This window comes from Megascapheus bottae, chromosome 6 (genome assembly GCF_031878675.1).
Source record: "Megascapheus bottae isolate mThoBot1 chromosome 6, mThoBot2.hap1, whole genome shotgun sequence".
Lineage (NCBI taxonomy): Eukaryota > Metazoa > Chordata > Mammalia > Rodentia > Geomyidae > Megascapheus > Megascapheus bottae.
In genome coordinates, this window is record NC_143514.1 from 60,856,043 (window position 1) to 60,875,479 (window position 19,437).

The window sequence follows — 19,437 nt, forward strand, 5'->3', positions numbered from 1 at the left end:
CATTGGCGGCGTGCTCTCGGCCCCCAGACGGGAGCACCAATCAGAAGCTCCGGGGAGAATCACGCTGCTGTCCTCTCCTTCCTCCGGAAAGAGGAAGCGGAAGTGACGTCGGGGAAAGGTGGGGGCAATCATGGTGCCGCTGGGGAGGGGAGAAGCTGCTGCCGCCGCCGCCGCCACCGCCGCCGCCGCTGCCGCCGCCGCCGCCGCCGCCGCCGCCGTTGCCGGGAGCCGCGGAGGTAAAAGGCGAAACTAGACTCGGCTTGGGCTCGGACTTCTGGGGGCGGGGCGCGGGACCGGGGCTCCCTCCAGACGCGTTTCCCCGCGGAGACCTCGTTCCTCTCTCCGTAGGGACCCCACCCCTCCTCCGTTTCCATGGGGATGGGCATCCAGCCCCCCTTCCCTGTTTCCATGGAGACCCGGACCCTGCCCCAGCTCGCCAGTCCGGTGGCGTGCCCCCCTCCCCCCCCACTTGTCTCCAGTGTTGCCCTGTGGTCCCGGACTAGGGGCTGTCCTTACCTCAGTCTCTCTGGGGGGCTTGGCTCGCACTCCTGGGTCCCCCTCCGACTTGGTGTGGTCTGTTCCGCGAAGTTGGTCTCCCCGGGGCCCCACGGTCCCTCACGCCTCTCCCCTCCTCCGAATGTGCGCCTTGGGATTGCATAAGCAGAGCGAGGGACCGGGCGTGCTCCTCCCGGCTTAGATCCCTTGACCTGTCTCTGGTAACAGAACGACTTCTGTGTCTGGCCGCCTCGCAACGTCAGTGTTCTCACATTCCAACCCCTGGCCGAAGAGAAGGCGCCGATGAGCCAGGCGGCAAACTAAAAGTGACACACGGGTTGTTTATAAAGTCTCTGTGCTGTCCGGCAAACTCACCGTTGGTAGAATCATTAGTCCAGACCATGAAAGCCTCAAAGTTGGTGTTTTCCTCAAGAGAGTGTATCTGCTTGTCTGTTGGTCATTCATTTAGCTGACATTTCCTGAGCTCCCAGTGTCTATACTCCAGACATTTGCTAAGGACAGAAAGCACACCATAGCTTGTGGTCCATACCATATTATTTAAGGAGACAAGGTGATTTTCATTAGATGTTTTCTTATTAGGGGATTAGCTCTTCTACCCAAAACAAAAATGTCTGTTCTAGGAAAGAGGGGAGAAACTCAAGTTAGTTCTGTTGTTTGTCAGGCATTTTGTTTTACATACATTTTCTCCTTTATTCTTCCTAACAATTTCTGACAGAACAGGAATGACTAGTCTCAGCATCCATGTAAGAAAAATGAGGTACAGAAAAGGTACCCAAGTAAATAAGGAGCAGACACTGTATCCAAAAACTTCGTCCTTCCACCATAGACTACAAGTGACTGTGTATGTCTCATGGTGTAGGGGATATTTGAAAGCATCCTTGAAGCATCCTCATTTCAGTTTGCAACATAACCCCTCTTCAAGTATTTTGCACAATCTTCAAAGTGGTTGACAGTCTGGCACATTTTTAAAAGGTCTTATGAACTACTTATTCCTACAATTTTTGAAAGAAATGTATTGTTTCTCCCTTAAAATGACTCGATTGTATCAAAGTTAGAAATATTTCCAGTGAAGCCGGGTGCAGTGGCTCACACCTGTAATCCTAGCTACTCAGGAGGCTGAGATCTGAGGATCATAGTTCAAAGTCAGCCCGGGCACAAAAGGACTTGAGATTCTTACCTCCAATTAACCTCTAGAAAATGGGAAGTGGGGTTGGGCTCAAGGGTAGGGTGGTAGCCTTGAGTTGAGGAACTCAGGGACAGCGCCCAGGCCAAGTTCAAGCCCCATGACCCACAAAAAGAAGAAAAGAAAGAAATATTTCCAATGAAGATAATTTGTCATTTGCTTTGACTTGCTCTTTAAATAAGGGTGAAAATGAGCGCTGAGGTCAGTGGGTCTTGAGGTGTGTCACTAATTCTGACTTTGTCTATTGCAGAAAGATCATTACATTTTCATTTCTCACAACTGAGCTGAGCACGATTGAACCATGGGAGAACACAGTCCAGATGACATCATCTTCTTTAAGGCGGAGGAAGATGACCTGACCCCTGATGACAAGATGCTCAGGTTTGTGGATGAAAATGGACTGGTGCCTTCCTCTTCTGGAACTGTTTATGATAGGACCACTGTTCTTATTGAGCAGGACCCTGGCACTTTGGAGGATGAAGATGACGATGGACAGTGTGGAGAACACTTGCCTTTTCTAGTAGGGGGTGAAGAGGGCTTCCTAATAGACCAGGAAGCAATGTCCCAGGGTTACGTGCAACACATTATCTCACCAGATCAGATTCATTTGACTATAAACCCTGGTTCCACACCCATGCCAAGAAATATCGAAGGTGCAACCCTTACTCTGCAGTCGGAATGTCCAGAAACGAAACGCAAAGAAGTAAGTAAATTGACGAGTGAGGGCCTAGTTAGGCTTTTGGGTAACTATCCAACACTTGCCAGCAGTTTTAACTGGGGAGTTAGGGAGTCCTGGGCTTACAGCCAGCTGTGATTTTTGCCTGTTAACAACACATGTACTTTGTGTTTTATGGTGACTGCTTACTAGAACTTTGGATTGTATGGCCATGTTGTAATTTATAAATACTAATTTGTAATATCTCAAATTTTTCTCCCCGTATCATGAATAAAATATAAATTACATTGAAGTAAGTTCATGTTTATGATGCTGAAATAATTAAACTTGAGTTGTCTGATACTAAAATAACTAGATTTGACTTATCTCTGGGTTGTATGTAAATGGTTTATTTGGGAGATGAGTATGTTCTGGAATATGTTTTATTAGTGTTTAGTGAATTATAAAGGCTAGAGTTTATAATTCAGGCAAGAGATAGCAAATGAATAAGTTATCTGAAATAAGTTGTCATATTTAGGTCATGTGACTAAAGCAATTTACAAATTGTACTAGTGCAATAGAAGACATGGTTAGAGGTAGTGGTGAACATAATCTAGGAATTATTGGGGAAAGTAGGTCACTAGTTGTTCTAGTGCTGGGGACTAAATATAAGAAGTTACCAAGCAGAAATAGGATAAATTATTTAAGGGAAAAAAAAAATCCCAGGGGTTTGAACTCAGAGCCTTTAGCTTACTCCTTGTGTTTGCTCACAGTTGGTGCTCTACCAATTGAGCCATACATCCAGCTCTACTTTTGCTGGTCATTTTTACAGAGTTTCATCAACTTGTCTTCTGGGACTGGCTTTTAACATCAATCCTCCTATAAATCTCAGCTTCCTGAGTTGCTAGATTATTTTTTAACACCCAATGGAAACCTATATAGCCATTATTAAGGTCTTGGAATTACATGCTTACGCTTGACATTTGGCTTTTTCCCTCCCTCCCTCCCTCCCTCCCTCCCTCCCTCCCTTCCTTCCTTCCTTCCTTCCTTCCTTCCTTCCTTCTTTCATTGTTTTTGGGGCTTAAGCTCTGGGCCTGGGTGCTGTCCCTGAGCTCTTCAGCTTGAGGCTGTCGTCCTACCTCTCGAGCCGCAGCCCAACTTCTAGTGGTTAATTGGAGATAAGAGACTGAAGGACTTTAGTGCCTGGGCTGGCTTTGATCTCAGCCCTCTGAGTAGCTAGGATTACAGTGTGAGCCACTGCACCCGGCTTGGCTTTTTCTTTTCTAGCATTTAAATCTCAGAACTAGAAAAACCTTAGAGCGATCAGCTTGTACTATTTACCATCATGTGCAGGAATCTCTCTCTACAACCTGTTTGACATCATTGATCCGTGCTTGAACATTTCCAAAAGAACTAGAACACGGCTGTTCACAGCTCAACCTAATAAATATGTTGGCTCACTCTGATTGTTAGAAAGCTTTTATTTATATAGACCCAAATCTGCCTCCTGCAAGCACAGCTCTCTATTTCTGGTTCTGTCCCACTAACAGTTCCATAATTTGCTTCTTAAATATTCTAAGTTCTCTTTTATTTGACCACTTCTATTTAATTAAATACCCTTCTTAGGATATTTTCCTTCAGTGTTCTGTTGGCCTGATCACCTTTAACTGAATGAATTCCAGTTTTCCAAAGTCCCTTTCGAATTTAGAGTTGAGTACAATCTCACAAATATGAATCAGAAGTACTAACCATGGCTTTATCTTTTAATCTGGACACTGTACTACAATTGCTGTGTAATCTGTTTTATTAGCAATATCATCTTTCTATCAGCTTGAACTTGGAAACCTCCAGAATGGTGGTTTTCAACTGGAGGTAATTTTTTTCCCTCAGAAGATATTTAGTAATGTCTGGAGACATTTTTGGTTGTCACACAAGGGAGTTGCTACAGGAATATAGTGGATAGAGACTGAAGATGCTACTGAACATTTTACATGCACAGGAAACTCCCTTTAGCAGTTAGGTGGCCCCAGATGTTAACAGTGCTGGCTGGAACTGAGAAACTGCTCTATGTTAACGTCATGAGTACAGCTGTCAAGTCTTATTCAATTAAATAGAGTCATATGTTAGCCTTAAGGATACCTTCCTAGCCAGGTGTTGATGGCTCATGACTGTAATCCTAGCTACTCGGGAGGTCGAGATCTGAGGATCATAGTTCAAAGCCAGACTATGCCAACAAATCTGAGAGACTGTTATCTCCAGTTAACTCACAGCTGGAACTGGAGGTATGGCTCAAGTGGTAGAGTACCAGCCCTACAAAAAAGCCAATTGAGAGCCTGAGCCCTAAATTCGAGCCTAATACCAGTAACAGAAAGAATATCTTCCTATTAAATATTACCTTGTTGATTTCAGCCAATGCATGAGCTCATATGGGATTGTCTCAATTCTATAAACTTATATAAAGCAAGTTGCTTTTATACTCTGTGAAAATGGAGATGCAGATGATTATGACAGTTTATAGAAGTAGAAATATCCGTATGACATTGATGTGGACCGGTGCAAATTCTGTATTGGGAACACAGAAACTAACTTAACATCAGAAGCAGAAACACATTCTTCTGAGAGGTGGGGACAGCAGACACTAAGAAATGATATCAAACACCAGCCATGTTAGAGAGTCGCCTATTAATCCTGTTAGAACAGAGGTGTGGGTTTTTGTTCTTTTGTTTTTGTAAAAGGCTAAATAGTATTCTAGGCTCTGTGATCTCTGTTGTAACTACTCAGTTTTTCCACTGTAGCATCAATGCAGTCATAATGTTCTAGTGGGGTGGAGATAATGCTCTGTGGTAGAGCACTTGCCTAGCATGCAAGGCTCTCTAGTTTGGATCTGTAGCACTACAATAAAACAAGACAAAAAGATAGTGGTGTGTGAGCGTGGCTGACAAAACTTTATTCACAAAAACAAGAAGGTAGCTAGATTTGGCTATATTGTGACCCTTGGACTAGAACAGAGTAGTAGGAGATAAGGATGGGACATAGCAAAGATACAAACCTAGAAGGCAAGGCAGTGATAGCTTGCTAAGGTTTGTACTGCATTCCAGAAATAGTGGGAAACCATTGGGTGGGAGTTTGTGAGCCTAGGAGCCGTGTGGTTAGACTAGCACATTGGAAAGAGTGTCCTAGCAGTGATAGTAGCTTGCAGGCAGTGTTACTTAGAAGACATTTGGAGTGTTGGCTTGAAATTTTATTTAAGTCTGATGGAGGAAAGGAGCTTTTATAGAGACCTCAGGAACTTGGTATATTATTGGAGATTGAATAATAGAGCTGTGAGTTGGGTGTGATTCCAAGGTTCGAGTCATGTGAATTAAAAAGATTCATCCATTTTTGTTTTTCCAAAGTGTCTTGATTTCTGCTGTGTTTTAGTACAGCTGATTGATGGAACTGGTGAAGAGGTCAGCAGTGAAGGGACTGGTCTGATGGGTACTTATGCTGATAGGGAAGCAGCTAACTCTACTGTCCACCCTCCCTTAAATATTGATTCCATTAACAAGAATCAAGACAGGAAGAACAGAAAGTTTGGTGGAGAAATTGATGAAGTTGGCTGGCGTGTATTGAATGTATAGTCCTTGGAGAAAAGATAACAAGTACAACGGAAAGCTCATTGGAAATGAGGGCCTGAAGTCAAGGAAACAAATTAGGATTAGGATTGCAGATACAGCAAGGGGTTGCAATTAAACTGCAAGCCATTTGTTTAAGGCAGAAGAATTAAGAGTTGGTCTGAGAGGTTAAGGGCTAGAGGAAGAAAGAGGAACCAGAGACGATCACCATTGTTAGAGATGGAATGCCTTATTCTGGAAGTTGAGGGAAGAGTGTGAAGAAGTATTCTTGTTCTTGTGTGGCCCTGTGGAGGGATTGAGCCAGAGGGAAGCCACTGAGCTCTGCCAGTTGTGTGGCTGTCCTTCACATGCTACAAAGAAGGCCTTCAATGGAGCACTGGTAGCTGAAGCCACTTGAATGAGGAAGACTGGTTGGGAATGAGGGACAGGCAGAAAGTGCCCATACTTGATGTTTTCGTTTTTGTGTTTTTGTTTTTGTGACTTTTCCCCCCTAGGTTTGGAAGGAGACTGACCAGGCAGTGGAAGCTTAGCACCTTTCTTTTTTTGGCATAGCAAGTTTGATTGAAGTTCTAACTTTTGACTGTCTTCAGTTAATGATTACTATGTGAGAGTTTCATTAGCAAATGTTTGAGAAACATTAAGCCAAAACAGAAGTTTATTTCTCGGAGCCTTTGATGTACTAATAGCTAAGAAGGGAGAAAATAAAGAATTTTCCAGATGTATAAACTTAGGAAACCATTTTTCAGTTCTGATTTCCAAGAATTAAATGGAACACATTTTGGGAAATGCTGACTTAGGCAGGAAGGGTGAAGGAATGATTATGAAACTAGTGACATTGACTGTTACTTTCCCACATTGTATGGTGTGCAAATTGGTTTACTTTGTTGGCAAACCTGATTTGCCACTCACATCTTTGGTCATTGATAATTGTGCTGAACAAGATTTTCCTTAGTCTAGTGTGGATATATCTCAACTCTTTTTAAATTTTTCCCATGAGATCTCTGGAAGATTTTATAATCAAATCTTGAGATTAGTAGGGCGAGGTGGATGAGGGCTGAGGGTGCAGCAGCAGCAGTGTCTTCAGTATGTGAACATCTTACTCACTATCCAGACATTCAGGAGATTTACCTTCCTAAAGCACCATCTTACCCTTATTTTTTCATTTCACACTGATTTTATTTTGGTATTTGCATCCATTTAATTGGCTTGAAGAGGCCAATGTTTTTGATGGATAACAACTTCACAATCTCTTAATCTATCCTTGTTTCCCCCTATTTTTTCCAAGCTATTTTTCTTCCAAGCACAAGTGCTATTTGAGAAATCCAAGTGTTTGAGATGTAGTCTTCTTGGCTTCCTAAGCAGCTTATTTCTGAGTCAGATTTTAGCCTGATTTTCCTGTTTGCTTTTGGTTGTTCCATTGTTTCCTTCAGTGTGTAGCTTACTGATTGCTTCATTTTTTTTTCAATATGCTTGTCTTGTGCAAAAGTAAACCAACCAGATCCTTGTCACAGGTACTGTGGGACTAGGGGTCAAATCTGACTCTTAATTTCACATTTCAGAATCTAATATTTGCTTTTTTACAGCTGTGTACTTGGATTTCTAATCAAAATATTGTTATTCTGCTCAAAAGCATTTTTAAACTTATTTTGAAATAAGGCTATTCTTAAATAGCCTTATTTAAATAACTTTTTGTTTTGTTTTGTTTTTTAAATAAGGCTAGTGCCTTCAGTCACAGATCCATTTGAGCCTTTTTAGCGGTTACTTGGAGATAAGAGTCTCACAGACTTTCCTGCCTGGACTGGCTTCAAACCTTGATCCTTAGATCTGATCCCCCTGAGGATGGATTATAGGTGTGAGCCACTGGCACCCAGCTCAAAGCAAAGCATTCTTAACATTTGCTCATTTCTAAGTAGCTGTTCATTTAGTCTGTTAATATAGTACATATTTTCTCAAAGTTTCATTTTCTTTTTTTGGGGGGTGGGGTGGGGTGGATCAGGGGGCTTGAACTCTGGGCTTGAGAGCTGTCCCTGAGCTCTTCAGCTCAAGGCTACTGCCCTTCCCCTAGAGCCACAGCCCCACTTCCTACTTTCTAGTGATTAATTGGAGATAAGAGTCTCTCCATCTTTTGTGCCCAGGCTGTCTTTGAACCAGGATCCTCAGATCTCAGCCTCCGTAGTATTTAGGATTACAGATGTGAGCCACCTTGCCTAGCTTCAAAGTTTCTTGCAACCGTGCCCTCCTAAAAGACCTGCCAGGACTGTCTAGTTACCTCTTCATCGACCTCTGTCTGAACATTGCCAAACATAATGTGTCCTATGTGGTTTGCTAACTGTGCCACTTTTCTGCTAAATGGTTGGCCAGGATGTATGATAAAACTCAGGAATCCTATGTCACATATGTTTACCGTAATGCCTCAAAGTATTGTTTAGGATAAAGTTTCCTTTATCAGGAAGCAGTAATACTCTGTGAATTAGGCTGTCCTCTATTACCTTGAAACCCACGATAGATGGAATATGCACTCAGTGACATTCTATTGTAGTAATAGTAGATACTGTCTTTCCTTCCCTTCCTCCTCTTCCTTCTTGTTTCTCCGTTTTCCTTCTTCATCCTTTTATTTGTCTGTTTTTGCATTGGATGGACCTCAAGACTTCCGATTCTAGGCAGGCACTTTACAGACTATTCCCACAGCCTGAGATTTCTTTTTCAGCCTGACACATTTTAAATATAAAAATAAGAGGGAAGAGGCCGGGAGTTTGGCTTAGTGGTTGAGTGCGCTTGCCTAGCATGCACGAAGACGCGGGTTCAATTCCTCGGTACCACATACATAGAAAAAAGCCAGAAGTGGTGCTGAGGCTCAAGGGGTAGAGCTCTAGCCTTGAGAAAGTCCAAGGACAGTGCTCAGGCCCTGAGCTCAAGCCCAGGACTGGCAAAAAAAAAAAAAAAAAAAAAAAAATAAGAGGGAAGAAGAAGCTGATGTGGTAGTATGTGCTTGTAATCCCAACACTCAGGATGCTAAGGCAGGAGAATCGAATTTAAACCTGCGATATATAAAAAGACCTGTCTTGGGAAAAGGGGAGTGATGGTGCTGAGGATGTGATGTACGCGTACACACACACACACACACACACACACACACACACACACACACAAACACACACAGACTCATGGGAAAATCTGGACTCCAACATGTCTTTTACTTAGGAAGGCGCATTACAATCTTACTGCTCAATGTAAACCCCTCTGGCAGAGAACTCACATGTTTGTCTTTCCCTGAGGAGAACCACCCACCTTCCATTTTTTGCTTACTGTGATTATATTTCTTCATAGGCCCCTTCTTAACCCCCACGACATTGCCATTCAGAATGAGGATAGCCAGACATCTCTTCTTGGAAGTCTAGTGTTAAGAATTCATTCCATTCACCCCATTTCCTACCTAGCGAAGATTTGACTCATCTACTTTTGTCAAATATCAAGAAGTACAACACAGTCCCTGCCCCCAGAGCTTGGAATCTCTGTGGATGAGAGTCTGTAAGGATCCAGAGCACCTTTTTTTCCCTCTTACCAGACCATGCCACTTTGTCAGCATCCCCTACATGTGCATAATACTTGATCATCAGTATTTCCATCACCCAGGCTGCTGACCTGGGAAGGAGACAAGTTTGGTTTTACGTTTATACTGATTTTCAAACTTGATGGTGTAGCAATTGTAGGTCTTGAATTTATATTTTATGTTTTTACATAAACTACAACCAATTAGGTATTAGGTATTGCTAATTTGTGGTGTTGTTGTCCAAGGCCAGGACTGAAACTTGGCACCTGGTGCTTTCACTCATTGACTGATACTTCACCAACTGAGCCACTATTCTAACCCCCAGATTTTGTTATTTTGAAGTACTGGAGAAAAAACTTGACTTCTCTCTTCTTTGAATCAAATTTATTTTCAAAATACCTCTCTGGAGGATGTTTTCAACCGAGGTCCATCTTTGTTCTGATATATACTAGCAGTCTGGCCTTAAGCAAGCTGTTCTGTTTCTTCTTTTGTAAATTTTAAAATATTCCATTGCATTCTGTGAAGTATAAATGGGATTAGTGCATAAAACAATGGACAGCAATATAAGCATAAAACATGTAGCATAAAGTCTGGTTCATTGTGGTAGTTCAGTGGGTATACACTTGGTTTCTCTTCCCCACAGACTTCTGTGATGCTCACAGGAGGTACAGGGATAACTTTCAGCTTAAGAATAGTTTACAGTGTTGAAACATTTTTTGTTAAGAACTTTTGGGAAGCATTTTCTTATTGAGATAAGGTGGTAAATTGTGTTTGAGCTCTAGGATAGTCCATGGAAAACTTGCCAGCCCCCCTAATTAGCTGAACCATTGTAGTAACACTACTGTGGAGTGTGAACCACCTTCTGTAACTGTGTATGTCTGTGTATGTATGCCTATATGTGCATGCATGCATGCCAGTGTGCCAGGCCTGGAGCTTGAACTCAGGGCTTAGGCCCTGAGATTTTTTGCTCATGAACCACAGCTCTGCCTTTTTTTTGGGGGGGGGGGTCATGGGGCTTGAACTCTAGGCCTAGGCATTGTCCCTGTGCTCTTCAGCTCAAGGATACCACCATACCCTTGAGCCACAACCCATTTTCTAGTAGTTAATTGGAGATAAAAGTCTCACGTTCTTTAGTGCCCAGGCTGGCTTTGAACCTTGATCCTCAGATCTCAGCTTCCTGAGTAGCTAGGATTACAGGTGTGAGCCACGTCACCCAGCTCACAGATCCACTTTTGACTGTTGGTTTCATTGGAAATAAATCTCTTGGACTTACCTGCCAGGGCTGGCTTTAAACCATGATCCTCAGATATTAGCCTTCTAAGGAGTTTAGAATTATAGGTGTGAGCTACCAGTGCCCTGCTATAACTTTTAAAAGCTGTTTTAAAATGAGAATATGTGTAAGTCCCTGCAGAGGTTACTGCAACATGATGGGTAGTGTTTCAGTCTCATCCTTGGCTAACTTTGACTTCTTTAGCCCCTTTACAGTGGACATTTGGGGCACCAGGCAATGCTGAGGGCTCTTATAGCTAAAGAGGGAAGGCTTCTGTTTTGCTGGGAGAGAGGTGGTGAGGATGAGACCATGAGCATCTGTTGAGTAGCTGCCGTGTACTAGTTACTATGGTGGGCTTTTCTGGTGGGTTATTTTAAAGTTGAAGGTTCCATAGCATTGGAACCTTTCCCCTAGCCCCTTTTACTTTAGTTTTTTTCGTAGATAAGATCTCAGGCCTTTTGCCCAGGGCCAGCCTCAAACTTTGAACCTCCTAGCTACACTTTACTTCTACCTGGGATTATAGACATACCCCACCCTGCTTGACCCCTGGGATTTTAGACATAATTTTATATTTCACTTTCATAATCTTATAAAATAGATATTGCAAAGATTAAAAAAAATTCCTGGATTGTGGAGAAACACCCAGTCATAGAGTGAGGTGAGGACTTTCTAAAGGCCAAAGTCTATGCCTCATGTTTGAAACTACTTTCTCAAACACTGCAGAGTCAGATACTGAGATCAATAGATCTCATGAACAGAGCTGAGAAATGAAGGGGCAATAGATGGCATAAACATGGCCTTGGAAGGGGATGAACTATGGAAAGGATGATGAGGGCATGAACTCAGCTCTCATAGCTGGTATGCAGGTGCTATTGAAAAAAAAATGGGGTCAGTTCAGAGCTCTTACATTTCTGCTTCAGGCAGTGTGGTTGCCCATTTGGGGATGAAGAAATGAGCTCAGTGTCAGTATGAGGGGACGGTTCTGCATGGAGGAGGGCAAGGAAATGATTGGTGATGGGGAGGAAGGACTGGTCCGTTAGCCTAATAGTCAGCATTCATCTGTCCAGATGGCCTTTCCTTACTGAATAGAGGACAGCAAATATTTGTTCAATGTAGCCTTCTTAGTCTTCTTTGTTTCTCTGTTGTCTGTTTCTCTCTCTCTCTCTCTCTCTCTCTCTCTCTCTCTCTCTCTCTCTCTCTCTCTCTCTCTCTCTCTCTCTCTCTCATGTCTTCCCTCCTTCCTCCCTCTCTCCGGGAAGGGGATTGTGTGCCAGTCCTGAGGCTTGAGATCTGGGCCTGGGTGCTGTCTCTGAACTTCTTTTACTCAAGGATGCTACTAGCACTCTGCCACTTAAACCATAGCTCCACTTCTAGGTTGTTTTTTGCTGTTGTTGTTTTCTTTTGGTGGGTAATTGGAGATAAAAGTCTCATGAACTTTCCTGCTACCTTTGAATAGTGATTCTTAGATCTCAGCCTATTCAGGAGTTAGGATTATTACATCATAAGCCAGCAGCACCCAGCAAATTTTTTTTTTTTGTCAGTCCTGGGCTTGAGCTCAGGGCCTGAGCACTGTTCTTGGACTTTCTCAAGGCTAGAGCTCTACCACTTGAGCCTCAGCACCACTTCGAGCTTTTTCTATGTATATGGTACTGAGGAATTGAACCCGGGTCTTCATGCATGCTAGGCAAGCAACTCTACCACTAGGCCAGACTCCTGGCCCCCAGCAATTTTTTTAAGCTTTTTTTTCTTTTGAAGTTCCACTATTTAAATTTCTCACTATTGTTTATTTCCCCTATTTTTCTCTTGCTGGTTCTGTTGATTTCACAGGGCAATCATCTTTGTTAAATATTCCTCTTATATTAGAGCTGCTGGGAATACTTTTTTTGGCGGGGAGGCGAATTATGGGGCTTGAACTCTGGGCATAAGCTCTGTCCCTGAGCTCTTCAGCTCAAGGCTGGCACTCTACCACTTGAGCCAAAGCGCCACTTCTGGTTTTCTAGTGGTTAATTGCAATAAGAGTCTCATGAACTTTTGTGCCTGGGCTGGCTGTAAACTGCCATCCTCAGATCTCAGCCTCTTGAGTAGCTAAGTAGTAGAATTGCAGGCGTGGGCCACTGGTACCCAGATTAAGAACATTTTTCAACTCAATACCAAGTCTCTGGAGGCTCATGCTTCCTACCCACTAGTAGCATAGCTCTATCCTTTGTGGACCTAATTGTGCTCTCCTAGCACTCAGTGAGCTTAAGAACAGCTGTCTGAGGCAGAGCTGGAAAGATAATGTTTTTGTTGAGTTTCAAGCTGTCTTAGAAAACAAGTTTTCTTCATATCCTGTGGAGTCTTCAGCAACTTTATATTCACTGTATAGATAACATTTTGATAAGTAAAGTAATTATGTGTCACCCCTCCCTGCAGTCTTTGGGTTCCGTTTGGGTGTCACCTCTGGATTCCCTTAGTCACCCCGTCTTAAGTTACATTCTTTGCCTAGTGTGCCTAACAGTCTTATCAGTTCAGCTTCCAAAACCACCTTGTTCCTGTCTGTTTGACTTTCATGATTCTGAGTCTCTTAGGAGTAAGGTTTTGTTTTTAATTCCCTAGCACAAAATAATATTCTTAGAGCCTGAGTTTTGATACGTCTATGTTCAACTTCAGCTTTAAAAAGTCTCCAGAGTTAGCTGGCGAGGTGCCTGCAATCCTAGCTACTCTGGAGGCTGAGATCTGAGGATCAAGGTTCAAAGCCAGCTCAGGCACAAAAGGACCTGAGACTCTTATCTCCAATTAGCCTCTAGAAAAGGAGAAGTAGGGCTTGGCCCCTGGGTAGGGTAATAGCCTTGAGCTGAAGAGTTCTGGGACAACGCCAGGCCCATGATTAGGGTGAGGTAGCCTTGAGCTGAAGAGTTCAGGGACAGTGTCCCAGCCAGTTCAAGCCCCACAACCCACACACAAAAAAAGTCTCCAGTGTTGTAATGCCTCCTGTGTGTAATCAGGAAAAACTGCATTGATGGTTTTGTAATTTCCTGTTCTGATTCAGCTTGAAGAAGTTTAGGTTTCCCTTTTTACTGAACTTTGGTGCTATTTTTAAAAGAATTCTGAAAGATACTAAATGGCTCTTTGCATTTGTATTTCCTTCAGATGAAGTGAAAGATTATTTATTTAGCTTATTCAGGGATACTTTTGAGAGGTAACTGTCTACCCCTGCTTTAAATACAAATATTTTCTTAGCCTGTGTCTTCTCCTAACTTTCGATACTTAGTCTCTTAAATTTTCTTGAAAGTGTAATTGGCACTTAATTCTTTACGCTTCTGCCACTGCCCCATACTTGCAGTAACCTGACCAAGCTAGGACAGCTAGACCTGAGAAATATGTTTTTTGTTTTAGACAGTATTTTGAAGCCCAATAGCCCAGACTGATTTCAAACTCACTGGCTTTGAATTTGTGATCCTTCTGCCTCACCTTCTGAGTACAAGATTGCAAGCCTGTCTCACCACACCCAACTTTTAAAACTAAGAAATACTTGATCTGTCATCTCTGCTCCATTTACCTAGTTGTTCATCCTCCTTGAAATCATTTCTTATTTCTTAACCTTTGTAATCCTTGTCAGTACTTCCTTAGCATTGAATCCTGGTGGGTCTCCTCCTCCTTCCCCCCCTCCCCCCTCTCCTCCTCCTCCTTCTTTTTTTGGTACTGGGGATCGAACCCAGGATATTGCACTTGCTAGGCAAGCACTTTGCCACTGAGCTACTGTATTGATGGTTTTGTAACTTCCTGTTCTGATTCAGCTCGAAGAAGTTTAGGTTTCCCTTTTTTCTGAAGTTTGGTGCTATTTTTAAAAGAATTCTGAAAGACACCGAATGGCTCTTTGCATTTGTATTTCCTTCAGATGAAGTTTCTTCATTTGAAAAAATGTGAATGGAGGCCAGGAACATGACCTAGTGGTAGAGTGCTTGCCTAGCATATACAGACCAGGGTTCGAGTCCCTTAATACCATAATACACAAAAAAAGCCAAAAAGTGGCTCAAGTGGTAGATTTCTAGACTTGAGGAAGCCCAAGGATAGTGCCCTGGTCCTGAAAAGAAAGAAGAAGGTAAGAAAGGATCTGGGTGTAAGTGGTTCATACCACTTAATCTTAGATACTCAGAAGACTGAGATAGTCAGACAGGAAAGACTCCATGTGGCTTAGTGGTAGAGAGCTTTCCTAACATGCTTGAAGCTCTGGGTTAGATTCCTCAGTACCACACAAACAGAAAAAGCCACGAGTGCCACTGTGAATCAAGTGTTCTTAGAGCACTAGACTTAAAAGCACAGAGAGACTCAGGGACAGAGCCCAGGCCCCGAATTCAAGCCTCGGGACTGGCAAAAAAAAAGAAAAAAAGAAAAGAAATCCAAATAACCACCAAGATGCCATGCTGGTTGGTGGTGTGTGACTCAAGTGGTAGAGTACCGAATACCAGTTGTGAGCAGGAAAGCTAAGTGAGAGTGTGAGGCCTGGAGTTCATGCCTTGGAACCAGCCAAAAAGGAAAAAAAAAAAAAAAGAAATGTGGATGGAGCACCAATTTCTCCATAGTCCAGTTTCCAGGGTTGCGTTGTCAATGAATCAGTTAAGCCTGGTCCTGTCTTTGTGGCTGTGTGTCTTTTAAGTCTAGTTTCCACATTTGGCCTTATGGACTTGGCTTATCTCCTACAGATGAATTGATTTCATATTTTTATGGCTCTGTGGTCTTATATGTATATATGTACCATATCTTTTTTTTGTTTATTCATTCATCTATTGTTGGGCACCTTGGTTGATTTCACAATTTGGTTGTAAGTGGACATTGTTATAGAAAAGAATCTTCCTTGTATATTGATGTATATACTGTTGGATACTTGCACAGTGGTGCTAGGCTAGAGTCATAAGTACCTCCCGGCCTTGTTTGGTTTCCTTTCCTTTTTTTCTTTTTTCTTTTTTTTGGGGGGGAGGGGATGTGGTTGTTGTCTTGGGCACTATTTCTGAGTTCTTTTTTTTTTTTTTTTTTTGGTCAGTCCTGGGCTTGAGCTTATAGCACTGTCCTTGGGTTTTCTCAAGGCTAGAGCTGCTTTACCGCTTGATCCTCACCACCACTTCCAGCTTTTTTCTATGTATGTGGTACCGAGGAATTGAACCCAGATCTTCATGCATGCTAGCAAGCACTCTACTACTAGGCCAAACTCCTGGCCCTATCTCTGAGTTCTTCCTCTCAAGGCTTGTGCACTGTAACTTTAAGCCACAGCACCACTTCCAATTTTCTGGTGGTTAATTGGAGATAAGAGTCTCACTGATGGGGCCAGGAGTTTGTAGAGTACTTGCCTAGCATGCACGGAGACTAGGTTTCGATTCCTCAGTACTACATACATAGAAAAAAAGCCAGAAGTGGAGCTGAGGCTCAAGTGGTAGAGCTCTAACCTTGAGAAAGTCCAAGGACAGTGCTCAGGCCCTGAGCTCAAGCCCAGGACTGGCAAAAAAAAAAAAGAGTCTCACCAACTCTCCTGGCCAGGCTGGTTTTGAATTGAGTCTCAGATATCAGCCTCCTAAATAGCTAGGATTATAGATGTGAGACACCAGTGCCCAGCCTTATTTATTTATTTATTTGTTTGTTTGTTTGTTTTTTGATGGCTTCCTTTCTGACTGGGGTAATGTGGAATTGTAGTGTGGTTTCGACTTATATTTCCTTAATGTCTCTAAGAGCTGTTTATATTTCTTCTAAGAACTGTTTGATTTGATTGCCTATTCACTAGATTATTCTTTAAGCTGTTCAGTTTTGCGGGGGGCCTCCTGAGAAGCTAGGATAATAGGTGTGAGATACTGGTGCCCTGCTATTTCATTGCTTTTGAATCTTTTGGGTTTTGAGTCTGCTCAAGACTAGTCTTTTCCCCCTCCCTCTTCCAGTTTTGGGGTATGTACTGAGGGGCTGGGCAGTGTCCCTGAGCTTCTTTGGGCCCAAGGCTAGCACTACGACCACTTGAGTACATTTATGGGTGATAAAAATCTCATGGATTACTGAGTGCTGTTTATAATCCTAGCTACTCAGGAGGCTGAAATCTTAGGATCCTGTTTCAAGGCCAACCCGGGCAGGAAAGTCTTTGAGACTCTAATCTTCATTTAACACCTTCCCCCCCAAAAAAAAACCAAAAAAAAACAAAAAAAACAGAAGTAGACTTGTGGCTCAAAGTAATAGGGTGCTAGCCTTGACCAGAAAAGCTCAGGGACAGTGCCCAGGTCCTGAGTTCAAGCCCCATGAACAACAAGTCTCTAGCTGGGCATGGTGGCTCACACCTGTAATCCTAGCTACTCAGGAGGATATGAGGATCCGGTTCAAAGCCAGCCCAGGATATATAGAATGAGAGACTCTTATTTTCAATTATTCTCTAGAAAAGGGGGAGTGGAGTTGTGGCTCCAGGAGTAGGAACAATGCCCAGGCCCAGCACCAGGCCCAGTTCAAGCCCTATGACCACCCCTCCCCTGCCAAAACAAAAAAAAGTCTCATGTTCTTTAGTTCCCGTGCTGGCTTTGAACCTTGATCCTCAGATCTGAGCCTCCTGAGTAATTAGGATTACAGGTGTGAGCCACCGCACCCAGCTAAGACTAGTAGTTTTTTCCCCCCCATACTTGTAGTAAACAAGAACAATATTTCAATTAATTAAAATCACCAGATAAAATAAGTCACTCCCACGAAAGCCCTTACAGAACACTAAAGAAATTTTAACATGAAACAAGAAAAACCTCAGAATATTCAAAATACAGTATAAAAGTACTTAAAGAAAACTCAAGAAGCCAAATCCTCAAGATCCACATATCCTCGTGTTAGCCCTAAATTGTAATCAACTAACCACACATTTTATCATAATCAACTTTTTTCAAAGGCACATAAACAATTCATCTATTTCAAAAGACTACTGTTTTTTAAGTTAAGGACTTTACGTTAACTTTTATATTGTACTTAAGTGTAGCAAGGGTTTCTGTCCTCCAAATTAGCTCTTAACATTCCAGGAAATAAATACAAACTCAGTTTGCTTTGTAATTAAGACTAGTAGTTTTTTTTGTTTTTTGTTTTTTGGTTTTTTTTTGCCAGTCCTGGGCTTGAGCTCAGGGCCTGAGCACTGTCCTTGGACTTTCTCAAGGCTAGAGTTCTACCACTTGAGCTTCAGCACCACTTCCAGCTTTTTTCTATGTATGTGGTACTCAGGAATCGAACCTGGGTCTTCGTGCATGCTAGGCAAGCACTCTACCACTAGGCCAAACTCCCCGGCCCAAGACTAGTAGTTTTTAAGTGATGATTTTTATATTGTGCTACATTTCTGGAGGTATTTATCAGATGTAGAATTTTTTTTGTGGAGTCCATGGACTGTTAGGTATAAGGGCATATCATCAGCAAGTAGGGATAATTTGACTTCCTTCTTCCCTATTTGGATCTCTTTAATTTTTTTTCCCTCCCTATTGCTCTAAAAGGGTAGTGTTCACATACAACCTATGTACATTCTTCTATATACTTTAAATCATCTGTAGATTTTTAAAGTTACCTAACACTGTGCAAGTGCTAGAGTTGTTATACTGTATTATTTAGGAAATAATGGAGGGAAGTTCTGTACATAGCACAGAAAGTTTTTCTAAATGTTTTGATACAGTTAGGTAAATCTATTGATATAGAAGCTTCAGATAGAGAAGATGGAAGCCATGAGATCCTATAAGGATGCCTGTTCTAGTTTGGAGTGGGAATAAGTACAAGTGGGACACTAGCCCTTGGGCAGAAATATGTAACAGAAGTTTGACTTGGCCATGTACATAAACTCAGATAGAGCAGGGCAACGAGGTAAAAAAGATAACTATTTGTTGCAGTTACTTAACTGCTAGGCAGTTACCAACTGCAGTAGCATTTTAAGAATGAAATTCCTTTTTGTTTTTGTTTTTTTTGGGGTTTTTTTGGCCAGTCCTGGGGCTTAAACTCAGGGCCTGAGCACTGTCCTTGGGCTTTCTCAAGGCTAGTGCTCTACCACTTGAGCCACAGCACCACTTCTGGCTTTTTCTATGCATGTGGTACAGAGAAATCGAACTTAGGGCTTCATGCATGCTAGGCAAGCACTGTACCACTAGGCCATACTTCCCGCCCTAGGAATGAAATTCTAGGGAGTATGGTGATGTATGTCTGTAATTCTACCTCTTAGGAGGCTTAGGCATGAGGATTTGAGGCCAGTCTCAGAGCAAATTTTGGGGTAGCTGAGACCAGTACAACAAACAAAAAATGTAATCTACTGTTAATATTCATCATTACCATAAGCTTTATGTTTGGGACATGCCTCTTTATTGCTGTTTATCTACAGTCACTCCTCCTGACTGCTCAGTGGTTATTTTGAAATCTCTATCTGGCAGTCTGGAAGAGGTTTTTAGTCTTGTTGGCAATTCAGGATCTATGCCAAGAGGAAAATCACCAATATAAGCTAAGAGCTAAATGAGTGTTATGGTTAAATATTATTGGTGTTTAGGGAAGAACACTATCCTGTCAACATAGAATATGATTATAGAAAGGAAGAGAATCTAAGAAAAGCAAATAAAGTACGTGGGCATTTCCAGTCAAAGCAGAGGAGAGAGAAAAGTCCAGGAAGTAAGAATTCAGAATTGTATATGGGGAAAAGTAGGC

At 42.4% G+C, this 19,437-nt stretch overlaps 1 protein-coding gene across 2 annotated transcripts in view; it reads left to right on the forward strand.

Moving 5' to 3' along the window:
- The first annotated feature begins 123 nt into the window (after positions 1-123).
- Mtf1 (metal regulatory transcription factor 1) overlaps positions 124-19,437 on the forward strand; it is a 51,851-nt gene continuing 32,537 nt past the window's right edge. For both annotated transcript variants that reach the window (XM_090335186.1, XM_090335187.1), the window contains exons 1-2: positions 124-236; positions 1,950-2,402. In XM_090335186.1, coding sequence (XP_090191312.1) covers positions 2,001-2,402 — 402 coding nt within the window. In that variant the 5' untranslated portion in view covers positions 124-236; positions 1,950-2,000. The remainder of the gene's footprint in view (positions 237-1,949; positions 2,403-19,437) is intronic.